The sequence below is a fragment of the Psittacula echo genome (assembly GCF_963264785.1).
Source record: "Psittacula echo genome assembly, chromosome: 15".
NCBI lineage: Eukaryota > Metazoa > Chordata > Aves > Psittaciformes > Psittacidae > Psittacula > Psittacula echo.
The window spans coordinates 3,389,817-3,409,051 of NC_137751.1; the positions used below are offsets into that span (position 1 = coordinate 3,389,817).

Below are 19,235 nucleotides of genomic sequence, written 5' to 3' on the forward strand. Positions count from 1 at the left end.
CAGCAGAGACACTGAGGCGGGCGCTGAGGAGAAGAGGCGGGCTTTTGAGGCGGGCTTTTAAGGCGGGCGCTGATGGGCTGAGGCGGGCAGAGGGAGGTGCTGAGGGGCTGAGGCCGGCTTTGAGGCCGGGTGGGCGGAGCAGTCACCGCCCGCGCGGGCTGCCCGCGGCCGCGGTGCCTCGCCGTCGCGCATGTTAATGCTCGGTAATTGCCCGGAGAGGCGAGGTGGGGCGGAGCCATCCGCCGGCTGCCCGCCCTCCCTCGCTCCCTCCCCGCTGCTCTCCCCCCGCGCCGCCGCCGCCTCTCCTCCCCGGCCTCCCTGATGCCGAGGAATGGATAGAGCGGCTGCCCTGCGAGCCGCCGGCATGCTGGAGAGGAAGGAGCGGAGCGGTGGCGAGGCGGCGGCGGCCGGCGGCGGCGCGGGGCCCCGGGCGGGCGCGGCAGCGCGGGGCTTGCCGGCCGTGCGGAGCACGCTGCAGCAGTGCGGGCTGCTGCAGGACCTCATCGACATCTCGCTGTCCAACCTGCGCGGGCTCCGCACCAAGTGCGCTGCGTCCAACGACCTCACCCAGCAGGAGATCCGCACCCTGGAGGTACGGGGCTCGGCAGCCGCGAAGGGGAGACCCGCCACCGCTCCGGGGGAGCCCGTCCCTCACCGGGGCCGCCCGCCCTCGCGGCTGTCAGGGCCGTGAGGCAGCCCCCGCCCCTCACCGGCTCCCCGCCGCTAGAACCGCGTCCCTTGGGGCTGGTGCTGAAGGGGAGGAGAGGGCGGCCGGGAGGAGGAGGATGAGGACAGGTGCAGGGGCAGCGCTGGCCATCTCTGCGGCCATGTCCCGGGTGGGCACGGGGTGCCCGGGCTGTCAGAGGGGTCGCGGTTGGTGCGTGTGGCCGTGCTCCGCGGCCATGGGGCTTGTGGCTGTGCTCGGGTGTCGCTGTGAAGGTAGATGCGGTGAGGTGGGGACCAGAGGTGACCTGAGCTCCGGAGCAGAGGCTGGTCCCCACATCGCCTGTCCTGGGGAGGCTGGATGCAGTCACGCTTTGCCTCAGGTCTCTGATGTTCGCTTCTGGTGGTTCCCACCCTGTACTCCAAGCCTGTCTCTCTATCCCTGGCTCAGTTTCACTGATCTAATCTGATCCTCCTTCTCACTCCATTGGTGCGGCTGACAAACGGCATCACGGTCTGGGCTGGAGAGATGTTTGCTGTTTAGAAAGATTATATGAAACTCTTTAAACGTGAAACATGTGCTGCTGTGATGCTTTCAAAGAAGTGCTGTCTGTACATGAGTCTGAACGAGTATTTGAAACAGAATGTAGATTCCTTTTTTGTGTAGTTTGTTTGACCCTTAGATACTTAAATAACATTTCATTTTACCTGTGTGCAGGTAGTGTTGCTGTAAGCAGAGTAAATGACACCTCCTCCTGGGATAGAAGCTTCATGTGAAGGCAAATGGTCCTTTTCTGTAGCCTGACGCTGGAGGCTGTGGAGCTACAGCATCTGGCCTTTAGGGAGCAGGATCATTACAACAGTGTAACCGTAACAAACATGTATACTGCAAAGTCCATCACATGAGAAATGAAGGTTGGGGAAAAAAATCATGAAACAATAGGTGGTAGATGGCTTCTGGCACAACCTCTTGGAAATGCATTGTTCTTCCTTTTTTCTTCCTCTGCCTTTCTTGTGCCTTTTTTGTTTGGTTGGTTTGTTTGTAGGGTGTTTTGTTTTTTCAAATTTGTAGCGCTCTTTTTCCTCCTGCCACCTCCAAATCATGTTCAAAAGGCTATTCTTTATAAAACAATATTTGTGTAGGCTTTTGGCAACCCTACTGACGGCCTTTTTAATGCTCAAACAATGTCAATCAGCATCATTTCGGGAAACGATCATCAGTATTTTGCTGGGGACCTGCTCTGAAAGGAAACCTTTATTCACAAAAGGTAAAGGCCACTGTCATCTTCGGATTCTTCTGAAAGCAACAAAAGGTGTTTCTAGTGGCAGTTGTAAAGTGTGTGCATGCACTCCTCTTCAGCATTTATCTGTTTAAATAAATGGGTGCCATGATCATCATTGTATGATGCTCATACAATTTACTATCAGAAAAAATCTTACCTGAAAGAATTCTTTTTAATGCACAGTCCAGTACGTGATTTTTTCCAGGAATTCAGCCAAGAACTGGGTCTCTGCCAACACGTGAAGCTGTGGGTATGGATATGGGTCTGTGGCCTTTGCTCTGTTAGTTGCCTGTACCAGAATATATGTTGTCAAGTGCAGCCTGACTCTTGTGCTTCACTCTCTGTGCCAGTCTGCAGTGGGTCTGTCTGCAGGGGCAGAGTGAAGAACCAGGCTGGAGATGGGTCTGTTGTTTCCCCTGATGCACCAGGGAGTGGTGGGCTGCAGTGTGGTCTCAGTACACAGTACAGACGGCTGTGGCTCTACGGGGTGTAATTACTGTGTCCTAGTTAATGTGGTCAGGGGCATTTGCATGGGCAGATGGGTGCTCCAGTCTTGCAGAGAGCCAGTGTTACTGATGGGCTGACTGGCACAGCTCTGTGCAGGCTGTAGTCAGTAGTTCACCGAGAAGCTGGAGGCCTGGAGATGTCCAAAACCTGCTGTGGCTTTCCCAGAGAGGCCACGATGAGTTGCTGAGGAGTCCAGTGCATCCTGAAGAATGGCTACTAGTGGTTGCTGGGCCTCATCTGTACTTTGTATTTGAATCTAGGTATCTTCTGTTCTTGAGAAGAAATTTTTAATGGGAAAAGAATGATGAAAATTTAGCTGCATCAATATAACTAGTAAACTGTGTATCAAAGCCTCAAGGAAATGATAAAGCGTGAGAGAGATAAAAGCAGAAAACTGGAAGCATTAAGTACTAGTTTGGGAAGGGAGGGGATTTTGGAAGTTGAAGAAGTAGCTCCTGAGGCCAAATGTGAGGCTGGATGTGTGTGATTTGAAGACAGCCAAGTGTACTAAGTCAAAAATAAGTTTATTGATTTCAGTTTCTATTGGAAGGGACAGAAAGGCCGGGAAGCTTCCATAATACGATCCGTATCTAGCTCATACACCTCTGAAAGTTCTGTAATGTCTAGGTTTGGTGTCAAACCCGTGAACTTAACAGGTGAAGGGATATTTCCTTGACCACAATCTTCTCTGTTAGTGAACCCATGGACAGGGGTGAATGCTTTCGGGTGGATGTAGCTCTCTCAGCTCTATACCAGCCCAGGTCATATGGCAGTGTGTGCTTATTGCCATTTCTAATCCCACAGTTAGCATAGCCCTGAAGTAAAGTTCTGAAAGTAGTTGTAATGTGAATGGGATTGATAGCCTAAACCACCAGTGCCATTCATCTAAGCGCTTGTGATGTTTTAGTTTTTACACCAGACATACTAGTTTGGTCCTTTTGGCACGGCTTCCCTCTGTGCCTGTTCACAGTTTAGAGAGCTGTCATGTACACCGCATGATTCATAATGTGTGCATGTTTCAAAGTCAAGCACATCAACCTAACTAAAGGTATCTGAGTGCATGCTTATGTCCCTCCCAATTTACTCAAATGCTTTAAGTCTTTCCTCATTCCTCTTGTGTATAAGCTCTTCTCAAAATAAAGCTCATGGTAGATAAGGATTTCAAAACGGGACCTTGACAGGTAAAGATAAGCACTTGTGATAACTCAAATGAGTGCAGGGAGGACTTTCTGTAATACAGGAAGAAAGGGCTATGGGAATTACTTGCAAATGATGTGTTGAGTGTACATATGTTACATGAGCTGACTGTTTCACTTGTAGGAAGGCCATTTCTTAGAAGGGCAGGGAGTTTCCCTGTAGTGGAAAGTAGACTGTGTTAGTTTGGTTATTAGCAGGCAGGTTCTCTGATGCCACAAGGTCCTGTGTATCTTAAAAAGTTTTATATGTTCTGCCAAGTAAGTGCTTGAGTGGTTTTGCCCAACGCTTTGGTATAGGGTTTGCTTTCAGTTCTGTCCCAGCAGGTTTACTCACTTCTCAAGTTGACTACAGAACTAAAATGGAAAATAATGGTAATTTTAACCCATACATACAAAACAAAAATGTCTTGCTACACAGTGATCATCCAGTGTTGCTCCAAACATCCTTGGAAAGAAACAACTTGGTCTTTACTCTGTCCCTATGCTAATGCCTTGCATGACTTACATTGGAAAGGGTAGGGTGGTGGCACACATTGCTAAGATCTGCCTGCTCTTTAAGAAAACCTGTTCTCATTGCTCTTTGGCTGGACTATATCTGTGATAGAGACACTCTTGGCCTGTATGCAAAGATCCCTTTGACCTCTTCCTCAGGAATGTCTTCTGGTCAGCACCTCCAGAAAATATCACACCAGATCAGAAAGCCGAACTCCAGCTGTGCTTTGTCACAAAGAAGTAAGTTACTACTCCACAAATCAGTCTTTCATATCGGCTGATTGATAACTGTGGGTTAAATATGTTTGAACTTGCTCTGGTATTATCTCGATTCATTTGGCAAGTTGGCTAGAAAAGGCTTATCTTTTTCCAAGCAGTCTCTAAGCAGAAACAAATGCTCAGAAAATGGGGGGAGGCAAGAGAGGAGAGGAAGAGGAATTGTAATCATCCAAACTTGCAGACTGGAAGTTGGGCATGCATTACGCCTAAGGAAAGGAAGGCTGTGTGTAAATTGGAAGTAGTGGGAGTAGTGAATTTTTCAGGCCCAAGTGCAACCTGTAGCCACATGTTTATGAGTCCTGTTCAGAGGAAAAGACTTCCTTTTCCAGGAGACCTTACGTAAGAGAAGAAGAGAGTCTCTTACTTCATCTTACTTTTTGTATATATGCAAGATATTTGGTTTTCTTAAAGGTGTCCTCTTTTTATTTATTTATTTTTTAGGACTTTTTCTTTTTTCTTAGACTTGTGCTTGTTTGTATAAGATAGGGTTCAGCAGAGATTCTGTTTGAGGGAGAACCATCTATTGTCATCAGGTCTGTAGACATCACCTTTTCTTTGTGATAGTGTATCTCTGTATATGATCAGAATTTGCATGTCATAAAGGAATTTATCTTGTCTCCTACCATTGATTTTTGTATTAATGTTGACACAGAAAGTCAGCAGCAGTGTTGTAACTTACCTGGGGTTTCCGGATGAGCTCTGATGAGAGGTTGTCATCAAGATGAAGATATGACAAGAGACTCTCTTCACTTTTCTGTCAAGATCTCTATGTACTTCTTGCCTTGGGTTGGATTCTAAGATGCGCTGGTTGGGAAGCAAGAAAGAAAGCATCAGAGCAAGGCTTTGTTCTGCCTTTGTCTTTCTAAGGCTGCTTGTGTGCTCACTGTGTTATGTTAAAATAGAATTACTCCTGCTCATCTTCATGTAGAGTCAGCTCAGAGACCCTTTTCAGCAACTGAACTCCAATAAGGAGGTTTGGCAGAGCCTGGAGTTGAGACCTCTGTTACGTACGTGCCTACACACACTGACAGGAACCCCAGTCTGTCATGCCAGGCAAACCTCAGGCTCCACGTACCATTTCTGGTGTTTATTGCGCGGTCAGAATTGATCTAATCAGTGAAGTTGTCTGACTTGAACCTCAGCTCTATCTTGCTAAACTCAACGCTTGCACAGATACCACCTGAGCAGAGTCTGCTACTCAAGTTCAAATGCGAGCTCTTCACTGCACCTTACACCAGGAAAGCCCCAGTTAGTGTTACAGCTGCACACTAGTGACACATTTACAGCTCTGAGTCAGCATGGTGGCACACAGATGTATCACCTGGTTCTGTTCATAAATAGGAACACTTAACAAAAGGAATCATGTGACACACCAAATTGTTTAGGGAGTTATGCTTAAAATGATATTTCCAGTATAGAGCATGTAATCTTTCCAATGCTTGAGGAAAACCTCTCACCTTTCCTTTAAGGCTAAGACTTCTTATCCTTGTTTTCAGCCCATAGGGAATATTTTTCAAAAAGGAAAATGTAATGAAAGCAAACCTGGCTATCTCTCACCCTTTTGGGGGATGAGAATGTATTGGCTAGATTACTGCTGTGGTGAAAGGCACAGAATGAAATACAGATGACACCACCCAGAGATACTGACTCAGACATCTCTTAGAGACTTCCCTCCCTCCTCATTTCTCGCTCCCATGGAGTAATCCCACACAGTCGATGCTACCAGCAGCACAGTGTTGCCACAGCTAGCAAATGGGGGGAACAGAGACTCTTTGAATCTGGGAACACACCTCTTCCAAAAGAAGTGGGTAGTTCTTCCCAGACATAACTTGTGAGCAATTGTGCAGAGAAGTGTCCTGGGCACTCCTGCTTCTTGGTAGGAGTCTGAACCTAGTCAAAAACTAGCTCAACATGCTTAAGAAACAGCTTGGCAATCTGGCTTGGCTTTGACTGCAGCTATTCCTTACTGGCGTAGCCCCCAGAATCTAGGACAAGATCAGTCCCAAGTTAAACTAGAGAAACTCTGTATTGCTGCTACAGTGGGAGGGCAACTGAGAGCCATCAAAGTATAGAGGTGGTCAGATACTGTCTTTTGCCTCAAACCAGAGCAGCACAGAGCTGTGCCACCTACAGATCCCGGAGGCATGTCCCAGCCCAGCTGTACTCCTGCTGTACTCACTCCAAGGAACATGAAGTAATCATTGGTGGTGCTGTAGTGCTCACTGGAACCTGTGCTAGTTGACAGTCACTGGTTCTGTGGCTGAGCTCACTGTCTGTGTTCTAAACCTGCTTTTGCACTAGCTGTTTAACTGAAGTATTCCTGAGGTGAAAACTCAAACCTTAGCTTAGGCCCTGATCTCTCTGGGCATGTGAATATCACAGCCCAGTCTGACAGTAGAGTCTTTTGTTCATCTTTCTCCAAGTGCAGCACAGGTATCTTAAGTCTGAGCTGTTGGGGCTGTAGGCAGATAGAAGGTGCAAATCACATTGGACTTACGCACCTCAGCTCCAGACTGTTCAACCAGCAACGCAACCTGTTTGGTGATGCTTTAAATTGCTGCTGAAATCAAGGTGGTTATGCAGGTGCACAGGAGATGAGGAGCTGGTTAGTGGCTTTGCTTCCAAAGCACATGATAGCAGGAAGACATTAGTGTGGAAAAGACTAAAACAGAACTCAAAGCCAGAACATTTACTTGCTTTGGCTCTATTTGAGCCTTTTCAGGTGTTACTCAGGATATTGTTCAAAATACCTAAAATTACTTGCTTCCTACGAAGTAAAGCCACAATGCAGGTAAAAGCAACATCTTTGTAATAGAACTCTCCCCATCTAAATACAGGCTGTAAATTTTGTAGCTCGACTGGCAACACTTCTGGTCAGGCAAACGTGATGTGGGGAAGGGGTGCCTGCAGAATATGTACTTAGGTGACTGACTCAAATATACTTTCCATGCTTTAATGAATGAGAGGGGGAAAAAAAGACACAGCTTCCTGTTGTGGGGTTTTCTAGCAGTGATTTTCCTAAAAGGAGAAAACAAGGAGTTTCATGGGTTTCTTTTGGCTATCCTTGGGGGGACAGTAGTAAGGACTGGGGTTGAACCCCACTGCAGGCCCGTGGTATCCTCTGTGTAAGAATAAGATCAGTGTCTCCTTGTGATTGCCTTGAATTTTTTTCTGTGACTGTATCATCATCATCTTCTGAACCCTCCCTGCAGAGACAAAGCTGCCCTGGCCCATCACAGTGCAAAACAAGCCACTGTCTTGCATGTCCTAGTTTTAAATTTCAGTAGGGAGAATCTGTCTTGATGCTCCATGTTTCAAAGGACTAATTCCAAGTCTGCAGACTTGCCACTGGGGCAAGGCAGTGTTTGCATGTGTCTACAGGGAAATGCTAGCGTGCCTCAAGGTAGGGCAGTGACTGTCCAGGAGGTAGCTGAAGAGTAGTTATTCTTTTAATGTCAGTGTAAATGGAATTACAAATACCCTCTGCAGAGCCTGCTTGGGTATTTGCTGGTCTAACTCAGAGAAGAGTTGCAGTGAAGCTGTTTCATGCCCATTAGCCATTCCCTGTCTGCTTTCAGGGTCTGCAGGCAGAATTGGATCCACTGCTGCCAGCTGGCTTTTGGTACTTTTAAATTTGGCTTTAAAGTTAAAGCATAGCTGTCTTTTCTCTCAGGAATGTATTCCAAAGTGAACAGGGGCCAGGTCTCTGTCATTGCCTTTCTGCCTAGAGAGAAAATCTAATTTGTACTGTGTGCACCTTGGAGAAGCAGAGAGGAATCACAGGACACTTAATCAGTAGCATAAGGAATCATGCTTTGATCAGGGGCTATGGACTGCCTCTCATGATTATTAGTTATCTCAAATGGAAGACCTCTAATAGCAAAAGCTGCACGATCCACTTCAGAGCAGTCATTAACATGACACTGAGGAATCTTGCTGGGATGCAGCAGATCCAGGATCTGATCTGACACTGCCAAGACAGGTAATTGAGCAGTGTTCAGAATGCAGCAGGAGCCTCTGTGTCCCTGAAAACCTTCAGAAGCCTTTTGCAAGTGAGTTTAACAGGGCAGACAAGCACTTTCCTGCCCAGTTCTGCTCTCCTGACATGCTTCTAAAACATGGTTTGTTGATTTCTCAAAGAACTTTCACTTCTGTTTGAAGCAATCTAAATTTAGAAAGGAAGTCTTAAGCTTCTCACTGCTGCTGTGTGTGGGCTATTGTTAAGGCTTGGAGATTCCAGTGTGAGGTTTTATTTTTAGTTATTAATGATGCTGAATAAAGTGGAAAGAAGTAATAATTATCTGGTTTACAGAGTGTGAACTTCAGCTAAGCATTACTGCTAAAGGATACTGGGTAGGGGAGTTAAATGGACCTGTCAAGACAGTACTGGAAGCTGTGTGTCAGTGCCTCTCTGTCTGCCATAGCAAAACCTTTCTACCTGTTTCCCTGCCCAGGCTTAAAGCATGGAGAATATTCTAGCAATTTTTCTAGTTTTTATCTTCCAGAGCAGTGTTTTCTTCTTTTTACCTTTACAGTAAGCTAGAGGACCATGTTCTGCTTTAGGATACACTTGCATAGCTCCACTGAAATAAGCAGAAGTAGTAAGATTTTGTTGTTAAAGCTTCCTGCCTTTTTTAGATGTCTCCCTCTTATGAACTGCTCTTCATCTGCCAAGCAAAACATTTCAGTTATGGGCCTTTTGTCTTGCTGACCAAACCTGAAACTTTCCACAGAGTAGAACGTTTCTTATAAAGGCTTCTGACTTTAACTCTCCCACAGTTTCTAGAGACCATTCATGTGCCTCAGGCCAGCACCAGCTAGTAGTATCAAACTCTCCTACTGCAAAGCAAAGACAGTACTTTCCATCCCCCACCTCATTTTAGTCAATTCTGGAAGCTATGCCCTTTTCCCCCTTGTTTTAAGGAAACAACTGACTAAAATACACAGGTATTGTTATCAGGAGATTGATCTGGCTGAAGAGATTTGCATAGGCTTCAGCCTGCTCCCTTTGGAAAAAGAAAGGTTTCTTCTCCCCCCTTATTTCTCCTTTGAAGCAGAGGGTGTCTGGAAGCGCTCTGGAAGAGGAAAGAGGTCATAGTGTAGAAGTAAGCCAAGGTGAGCACAAGCACCAAAGTCTCTTAGCACTTGTTCACACAACTAAGCTGGAAGAAACCCCAGAGTAGCTATCAAAGGGCTTGTCAGCCTCATTTGTGTTAAGCCAGGATATTATGTGTGTTAAAACTGGTTTGGTCTTGCTTTGTGAGTCAAGTGTAATATTTGAAGAACCGCTGGCTGATGGCTACAGGCCCCATGTAAGCACTGTTGTATTGGTGGCAGTTTGTATGGCTATAATGAGGCAGAGTTTCTGTGGGACAACTGTGCACTCTAAATTCCTGGGCCATTTGCAGTCATGGCCAGTGACTTGAGTGGAGTCTGGAAACTGAGGTTTGGCAGGAGGAAGGAGGGCTGCTGTAAGTCCAGGTCTCAGCTGCTGCACTGAAGCTCTGGCTGGACTTGTGCTGAGGCTGTATCTGTAGGAAATACCATCCTACTTTAGGGGAAGATGTTTTTTATAATGATGTTGAAGGCACCATTGTAGCAGTAATTACCCATTTGCATCTAACTAAATGGGCCTTATCAGTTATCATCCGCCAATCTCTAACTGGAGGCGTAGCTAGCAGCAAGAGCTAGCTGAGTATCTCTACTAGGGTGACACTAATATTTAGCTTTTTATTATTATGGAAACTGAATCTACAACACTATTCTGCTGCCAAGGCATGCTTCAGTTCCACTGATGTGTTCTTTCCCTAATTTTTTCTACTGTGTTATTCAAATTGCCCCAGTTGCCAAGAATAACTAGTTTGTGGTCTGAGGCGAAGAGCTTTGAAGTTAATGGACACCTCCAACACTGGCTTTCAAATTGAAGGTGGTGGCGTCTGTCCCTTCACTGAGTGAGAAATGAGTAGCTTGGCGGCAGCAGTGCAGTGGTGATGCAGCTCTTAGCTGAAGCCTGCGTAGTGCTAGTGCTCCTCACAGCTCCTCTCTGGGGTCCACTCAAACTGCCTTTACCGTGTTCCTTAATGAAGGCGCAGATCCTGCCTATAGCATTTTACTAACAGATTTTTCAGTGTCCTTTTGAACTGTTGTGCCAAGAAGGGTGAGTTGGGAGAGGTTTAACAACTGGCTTCGAGGTACCCAGTTTTTTTGTGGCAGCACTGGGAGAAGATGCAGAGCTGACAACTACAAGATATTCCTTCTTAAAGCTATGTACAGAAATCTCGTTTCTGTGAAAGTCAACTTTGATGCAGTGGAGCAACTAGGAGCTATTTGGAACGGGGGGTGAGGAAGACTTGAGGAGAGGAAGCATCAACCCATGCTGGTGTTTGTGACAGCGTGCCTGGTCCTGTAGGAACTGGACAGTAAGAGCTGGAAAACATGCTGACCATGCAGGGCTGTGGGTGCTCTTGCCCAGAGAGTTCAGGGTTAACACACTGCTGATGTGCAGGTCTTTGGGAAGAGCAGGCTGCTTGGGAGCTCAGAGAAGCATCCGTGCTCATTTCTGTCTACCTTCATTGCACTAACTTAGCCAGGACTAGCTAAATCCTTCTGCTAGGCTTAACCTGCATCCTCTTTCCAGTTCTGTTAATGCAAAATGTTTCCGGTTCTTAATCTTTCCTAGGCAGATCTCCACTATGTACCTTCAGCCCAATGAGTCCTGCTTGTGCCTGCAGTGGGTGCCCCATACAGCTCGAGTGTCTCTACCCAGCAGCGCCTTCCCAGCCACTCAGCTTTTTCCTCTGGCCCAAGCCTTGTGGACAGATTCCCTGAGGCCCTACTGCCATAGCCTGACTCAGCAATTTTCCACAGTTCTGGCTTGATCTTTCCTGCAGCTGTGAAACCAAGGTGCAGGGGGGAAGGGGAAACATACAAGGAAATGCGTGGTCTGATCCCTGCCTCTCCCTTTCACTCCTCATAGATCTTATATGTAAATAGGCTGGCTCAGCCTTTTCTGTCTTCCTGTATTCCTGACAAGAGGAGCCTGGTGTGAGGTCTCTTCAATCCAGGCATGGCGCCTTTATGCTGCGCAGGATAGAGTCTCCACACTCAAACAATGTTTTGCAGGGTGGGTTAGCAGCATGGGCTGTGTCAGCTTTCCTGACAAAGCCTCGGTGCTGTGGGAACAGTACCAGCAGGCACTGCAAGTCTCCACATTGCTGGAATTCTTTAGAGTTCTTCTAAATGCTGAGCCTTCAGCCCCTAATACAAGTAGCTGTGGCTCTGAGATTGGTCTGGCCTCAAGTTTTGGGGCGGAGAACATGGGGAAAATCTGGAATCCATCCTGATGGATGAGGGATTTTGAATTTATCAGTAATAAAGGTTCATTTCCCTGAGAAAAAATATTTTGAGGTCTTTTCCTCTAAGAAGCCTGGTACTGCCTCTTGTATAGTGCTGGCTACCAAGTCCTGTACTCCTTCATGGCTTCAGTCCTACCAACAGTCCTCTCTAACTCCTCTACAAAAAGACTGCCTGTTCTGTGTCTCCTCTAGTTCCCAACTTGACCTGGTGTCTGCTGCTCATCACTAACACATGCAGTAAGCACTTTCTAACCTGGTTGCCTAAGAGATTAGGTACTTACTCTATAGGTACCCAAATGCCACTCCTGAGGACAGCCAGTACTCTTGCTGTCACTTCAGATGCATACCCAAAGGCAGAAAGAAGGAATGACCTCCAGGACAGCCAGCATCAGACAGGTGGGGATCACCACAGCTCAGTACAGATAAAGGTACCTTCTGCTAAATTATTCTCTCATGTTCTCTACTTGCCATCTGCCTCTTACGCAGTCATCGTATCAGGATCTGTTCTTTCAGGGACAATTTAATTAGATCTTCTTTCAGTAGGTTTTAATCAACTATTATGGGGTTGCTGGTAAATTATTTACAGCCGTATCACTTGATGGAACACTTGGTCTGCTAAAGGGATCACATCAGTGACATATCTGTAGCAAAGAGTACAGCTGGCTTTAACTTAGGACCCTGCTTGTGTTCCTTGGGGTTATGTGAGTCCACTTTCCTTTACAATAGTAGAAACTGAGTGTGACTGTGCTGAAAACAAAGTTGTTGAAGCAGTTCAAAACTAGGGTAAGAGCTGAATTTAGCTCTAGTCTCTGCTGGCTCAGTTCTTTTACAAGTGCCTTTCAAGGTTGAATACCTTAAACAGTGTAGCCTTGACCCTCACTTGAAGCTCCAGCTATTTAAACAGAAGTGCTGTTGTGCTGTCTTCAGGCTTGGTCTGATGTAAGTGGTTTTTGAATGGGCAAGGTAGTAAAAAACAACACTCAAATAGCAGTGGATAATAAAGTAAGAAAGTGGATATTTTTAGGATACAAAAGGAGTCTTTCTCTGCCTCATTTCACCTGTCCCTTAAGTGGTGATAATTTTACAACTATAGGTTATCTAATCTCCTTCCATGCTGTTGGATGTTTGTTTCAGCAACATTACTTTTCCCCAGTTCAGCTCCCACTCTTTGTGAGAGCTCCAGCACGGGAGGATCCCAGCCTGGGTTCACAGCAATGACCATCTGCTATTCCTGCTTACATATAGCCTCTGAAGTGAGGTGCAGTTTGAAGATATATGATCAGTCTTACAGATTTGTCACCTATGGAAACCTCATTCCAGGTATTTGTTATGCTTATTTGGTATTTACAAGGAGCATGAGCTTGGGTGTGTTTTTAACACTTAGTGTGCAGGCTGTGGGTGCTACTCAGGTTCCATTCATTACTGGAAAATTACTAAGTCCTTTTGAAGAAGAGTTTGTCTCTCTTGTTTCTGTCAAATTCCTTCCAGTGTAGTATTTAAAAGAATAGTTTTGCAGGTTCTTGGTGGTGTCTTGCTTCAGTTGACAGGTTCATAGTGCTGAGATACAGAAATACAGCTCAGCTGAAGCTTTGTGATCTGAACTAGACAGAGGACAGTAATATTCATTTTGAAGCACAAATCTCAACTGAGTGTTTGGAGAAAGGCTATTTAATACACTATGAAGGCCATATCTGACATCAGCCCAATGACTTCACTGTGATTTTATTTCTGCCATACAAATGTTAAGGCAGTAAATCCTGGCTTGGCTTACCCTGTACATCTGATCTATAAAAGTTGATGCAGAAATTGTGCAAACTTTGTAGTTGCACAGCCAAGTACAAAATCTGATGTAGTGATCTTGCACAGTATTTAAAACTGGGCTTAAAGGGGAATACAATGATTGTCAGAATCCTGTTTCCAGCTATTCTGTCACTGCAGGACTCTATCCTTTAAAACCTGAATCATTCACACAGAAAGTGGCCTGCCCTCAAAAGGAGGATGCTTCAAGACCAAAAGTTGCAACTTGCTACCTGTCCACACCACTTCATAAGGTTACCAAGATTACAAGACCATGTGATAAGGGCTGCTAACTTACATACACGACCAATACCACAGCAAATTGACATAACACCTTGACAATGACAGTATGCTATGAGAGCTGTTTTACCTTTCAAAGCCTGTGGCTTGCTCTTGTCCCTCCTTTATTGCCTTCTTCCTAGTTTCTATCTCTATGTATCAGCTTTGCTGCTCCAGCTCATTCAGCCCCTTCACAGCATCCAGAACCAGCTCGTATTTGTGTTCCTCCCTTTTGAGCCATGTAAGTGGCAAGAAATCTCTTACATGATGTTCTCATCCACGCCCCCATAACATGCAACTACTGCTACCCATGACCTAAATAATATTCACTGTTTGTATAAAGATTTCCTTTGTTCATACCTGGCTTTAAAATCTCTGCCACTGAAATGATGACAGGAATGCTTTAAAGTCCAATTCCTCTTAAGGTCTTTCTCTGCATTTTTAAGAGCTTGAACCTTTCCCTGAGGCTGATAATGAACTATCAGTATAGTTAGGAATCAAGAATACCATGTAGGAAAGTGACTCTCCCATGACACAAGCCATGTATCCTTTCAGTGGATAAGTGCAGATGTTTGAATTTAGGAAGTGATGTTCAGGGAGGTCCCATAAGGGACCAAGTGACAATTTAGCAGGCCATTGTGTCTTGTCATTATCATTTGTCATAAGCCTTTTGTGAAGGAAAAGACTAATTTACACTCTTATTGTGTAGATACACTGGATGCATGTTTTGAAAGGCTCCTCAGAATGAACAATTGGGGTGAGAAGTTGTGTACTCTACAATTCTCCCCCTGCAATAAGAGGGAGGACTGGTTACACTTAACTTGTGCTCTTTTATCCTTCCTCATTCTCCAGAATGACCAACAAGAAGGGAAGTTTTGGTGTTTGTAAGTGAAAGCTGAGCACACCATAGTCTGAGCTGAAGGGAACTGAAAGCAGCCAGCCTGTTCGTGAGAGCATTTCAGTTAGCCACAGGTTTTCTAACCCCTCTTGGCAAGCAGCTGGGCAGGTGCCTTTCAGAGAATGGCTGGTACTCAGTTATTTAGTATTTGAGGGACAAGACAATGTGGAAGTTGGGATAAAAGGGGACTTAACTGCACTTGTATTGCACTGTAATTCTAACATTGGCATGGCTGTTACGGATAGCACGGTTATGAGACAAATGGAGCCTTAGCGTTGCTTATCTGGGTTGGATATCTGGAGCGCACTCCTGCCAGGTTATCTGCTAGTCTCAAGGTTCAAGCTAAAGTGAAACTATAGAGTGTTGGCTTTATAGCCTCATCCCTTTCAGTCGCTGGGTAACCCAAAAGGTTTTTCCTCTCTCCCATTGCTGTTCTTGTTGGTTTCATGTATATCATCACTGGTCTGAAGCACTCTGCAGCTACTAGAAGGAGGCTGCAGAAGGCAGGTTGCTCCGTGTCACTGAGCGTTCCCTGCCCCCCGACTTGGCTATTATTTATGCAACATGGTCTAGCAGAGAGTGGCTGGAAACCAATGGTCCAGAGTTCATTTCCAGTTATTATTGTAGTACAGAGTCAGTCTGGTTAGAGGTGCTCATTTCCAGCACAGAACATATACCATTTGAAAGCATAAACAAACTCTAGGTCAGTTTTACTTAGCTTCATACACAAGTTTTACAGCTAAACAGGAATAGCAAGCTGGAGTTGAAGCGCTTCAGACATCCATACTAAACTAAGTAAAGTCCCTTCCAGTAGAAAAGATGTACATGGAGGACTAAGCTCTAAAACACCAGTGGAAGTTTACCTTTTTAGTCTCTAGAGATGTATTGAGGACAGTTCTTAGCTTTGTTTCAGTACATGTTTGAACCGGGCTATGGCTGAATAGAACACATCAGGATTACTTGGCTGGGTTGGGATCAGATGTCAGTGGTCCCAGCAGATGTGGCTATTGGAGACTAATGGCCTGAGCAATTACACCTGCAGTCACACCCCTGTGGTGGTATGTGTGTGGGTGTTGCTGCTCTGGAGTTCAGGCATCCTACCTACACTAACCAGGCTAGTCATCTTAACTGCACTGCTCTTTTGTTTGCTTATTATCTAGGACACTACTAGAAATCCTTCACAGACAAGATCACCCAAGGCCCTAGCTTTGAAGGCAGGTGTGTTCAGAAGTTGTTGGCGTGCTCTGCTAGACTGGGGATTAAAGAGGCTGAACTAGGTGAATCATTACCCTCAGAATATGAACTTCTAGCACTGGGATACTATCTTGGGTGTCTGTACAGTCCCAGCATCAGTGATATGACTGTAACTACAGCCAGCACGGGAGCACTGAGTTAGTAAAGGTGCTTGGCTACTAGCAGTAAAGCCTCCTTCAGCCGTACTTTGCTGCATGCTAATACAGATTTGAGGCAGAAATGATGCTTGCTACAGCTCAGTATCTGTACCTGGAGATGAGACTACCTTAGGGTAATTCAGTGTCATTGCCTTGTCCCAGCTAGTAATCTGTGTGCTGCCCTGGGAAACAGAGGTCAGGCAGCTCATGGGAACAAACCAGTGTCATAGGCTGTTAAATTCAAAAGCAAAGTTTAATAGGGCAGTGCAGCCACAGTGGGGAAGGGGAGCCTCTGAGCTGGACAAACAGGTCCCACTGCTTTCCAGACACTCTGTCCCAGCTGAGCAGAGCACCAAGACTGTAGAAGCAGCACCAGTACTTGGTAAGATCAAAATTTAGCAAAGTCAAGGCTCCATCAGGTACCACTACGTGTTTGAGCTTTGTTTAGCAGGAGTCCATCAGAACAGTCGCTAATTTAAGTTCTGTGCAGTTAATACTTAAGTTCCTCCTACAAAGCACCAATGGATGTCATTAAATTAACAGTTTCTAACCCAAGATTAACAGCTTCACTTTGCTATAGCCTTTCCTTTAGGGAGACACCAGCTTGGATATCACGTTCCCTATTTAGGGAACAGAGGTCATATCCTGCTTTGTCTCTGTAGAGGCGACTCCTACTCTTCCTGTTGCCTTGCTCTTTCTGTCTGTGTCCCTGCAGAATAGCAGGGGGAGTAGGAAGGAAGGAGAATGGGTCCAGTACCAAACCTCATTCAACACAGTCAAAGAAACCCAGCAATTAAACAGCAGTTTTATAACAGAGCAAACCAGTAGAGCTTATGCACACAGCTGACCCCAGAAACTGCCAAACCAAACCAGGAAAAGGACAATCAATACATCCCTCCTGCAACACCACTCTTCTGCTTCAGAGCATTTCCCTCCATCTCACATTAAACCCAAACTTCTTCAACTAGTCCTTCATTCTCATTACAATAACACTGACTGCTTCGGGGGACACTGCTGGAGTTTCAGAGAGGGTTTTTTTTTTTACCTGTAGTCCTCTGCAGGGAAGTCCCTCCTGTCCCCACTGTGTTTTGGGGTGCTGGCTATCCAGAATTCTGTTCTCCCTTGTTCCTGATTGCATGGAAGTAAGTTTCTCAAAGTGTGTTATATCTCATGAGTCATCAGCCTTCTGCAGCCAGCACAGTGAAGGGAATACACTTCTACACTAGGAAACCAGGAGTGCTCTGGAGAAGTGATTCTTCAGCTGGGGCTACCTCAGGCATCATTGGAATTTGTGTTCATAGTGCTGTAACCTAACCGGGGGATGTGCTTACTCACCGTGTTGCGTGAGAGGAGGCCTGGGGATGCTTGGCTGATGGGAGGCATGTCCTAAGGCTTGGTGCTCCTTCCCTTACGTTGTCTTCAGCTACACCTCATAGAAGATCTCCTGAGACTCTGATGATCCTGATCTTGAGAGAACAGGGAGACAAACCTGAGGACACAGAAAGAGAGGGAATCAGAATGATAAGTTGTGTAGGTTACATGTTTGTTTTCTGAGAGCGAGCTGACTAGGGAAGCAAAGTCAGTATGAATCCCACTTTACTACTGACAGGCCAGACCTAGAGGAAAGATAAAGAAAACTCATATAATCCATTGACTCCATTTTATTTTTCATTGCTTTAGGAGCCTTCTCCAGAGCTGAGCTGTGGGGGAGCTGCTTTCTGCTTGGCAGCTGAATCCCGGTTGTGCTTGCACAGATTTTTCATTCCTGTATTTCGTGCCTCAGCACATTGTCCATAGCGCTCTGGAAGTGTTCCCCAGAGCTGATGAGCAAACTGAAACCCTCTGATCCCTGCTCCGTGGCAGAACATACCAAAGATTTTCCCTTTTCCTCTTAAAAGCTGAAATAAGGAAGTTTGCTTTGTAGGTTCAAAGCATTTTGAACAGAGCAGGTTTAGTGCGTTTTGTTCTTTCTGACAATCAGAAAGTGCAGTCTCATTGCAGCTTGTTAAAATAAAGCTGCTTTGCTGTTTTAAGACACTTTCAGAGATCGTGGCAAGTTGCCACATTCCAGTTAAGCAATTTCCTACAGTTGACATATTTAAAAACACCCCACGTGGTTTTCTCAGCCATCTCCCTCCTCCATTTCACTGCAAGGAGGAAAACAACAACAAAAACACACCCACCAAAACTGAACCACAACACAGAACCCCCGTCCCTGTACTTACACACATGAGGTGAGTATTCTCTGCAGGCCTTCTTCTGTTTCTGGCCTTGTTACACTGGAGGAGTGTTGTAAGGTTTACTCCCAGCAGGGTTTTATATCCCACCCAGCAGGAGGTGCAGTAGGGTACCAATGGTGTTTAGGGTCTTCCACTGTACAGGTGTGGTGTTTCAGTTTTCAAAGCATCCTAAGGAAGTTAGCATTTTCAGTAATGCCTAACTTATTCGTGTCCCTTTTGGAAAGATCAAGATTAAACACTCTAAATGAAAGGAGTCTAAAAATCCCATGAGTGATTTTTGTGTAAAGACCAAGAGCTGGTTTGCTGCGGTGAAAAGTCTCAAAGCTTAAGGAATGAATTTGTATCCAGCACTCAGAACTGTCAGCTCACAGACAGAAAAATACAACATAGAATCCCTTTGTCTTTCGCCCGCTCCTGAGGAGGGGAGGATTTCCAGTACGGAATAGCACACAGGCTTCTTACAATGGCTTTTTATTTTCCCCTAAGCAGTCATGGTTTTTTCTCATGTCTGGTTGCTGTCCCTCAGCAGCCCCTCCTCGGATGGAGCAGAAATCCTGAAGCCCAGAGTCTGCTGGATTTACTCACCAGGTGATGATCAGAGATACCTTAAGACGAAAAGGATCTAACTAAGCACATGGAATGCAAAAGGGGTGATGAAGTATTTTGAAGAGTGTTTCCTAAGGAGACTGTACAGCACAAAAAGCGAAAGATGTAAAACACTGCAAAACTCAGCAGAGAAAGGGGATGAAGGTGAACAAGTGTATAGATCACTTTAGAAATGATTCTACAGGTTGATGCTCTGGGGTTGTTTTCTGACTCTTGGAGTGATCAGGAGTTCTGAGTGGAAGGGGTGGC

General features: G+C 45.7%; 1 protein-coding gene across 1 annotated transcript in view; it reads left to right on the forward strand.

The window, feature by feature from the left end:
• Positions 1-331: 331 nt before the first annotated feature.
• The window catches only part of KSR1 (kinase suppressor of ras 1), a gene marked incomplete at its 5' end in the record, with an annotated part of 52,709 nt that continues 33,805 nt past the window's right edge, over positions 332-19,235 (forward strand). The window contains one exon of the mRNA XM_080630050.1: positions 332-592. Coding sequence (XP_080486176.1) covers positions 332-592 — 261 coding nt within the window. The remainder of the gene's footprint in view (positions 593-19,235) is intronic.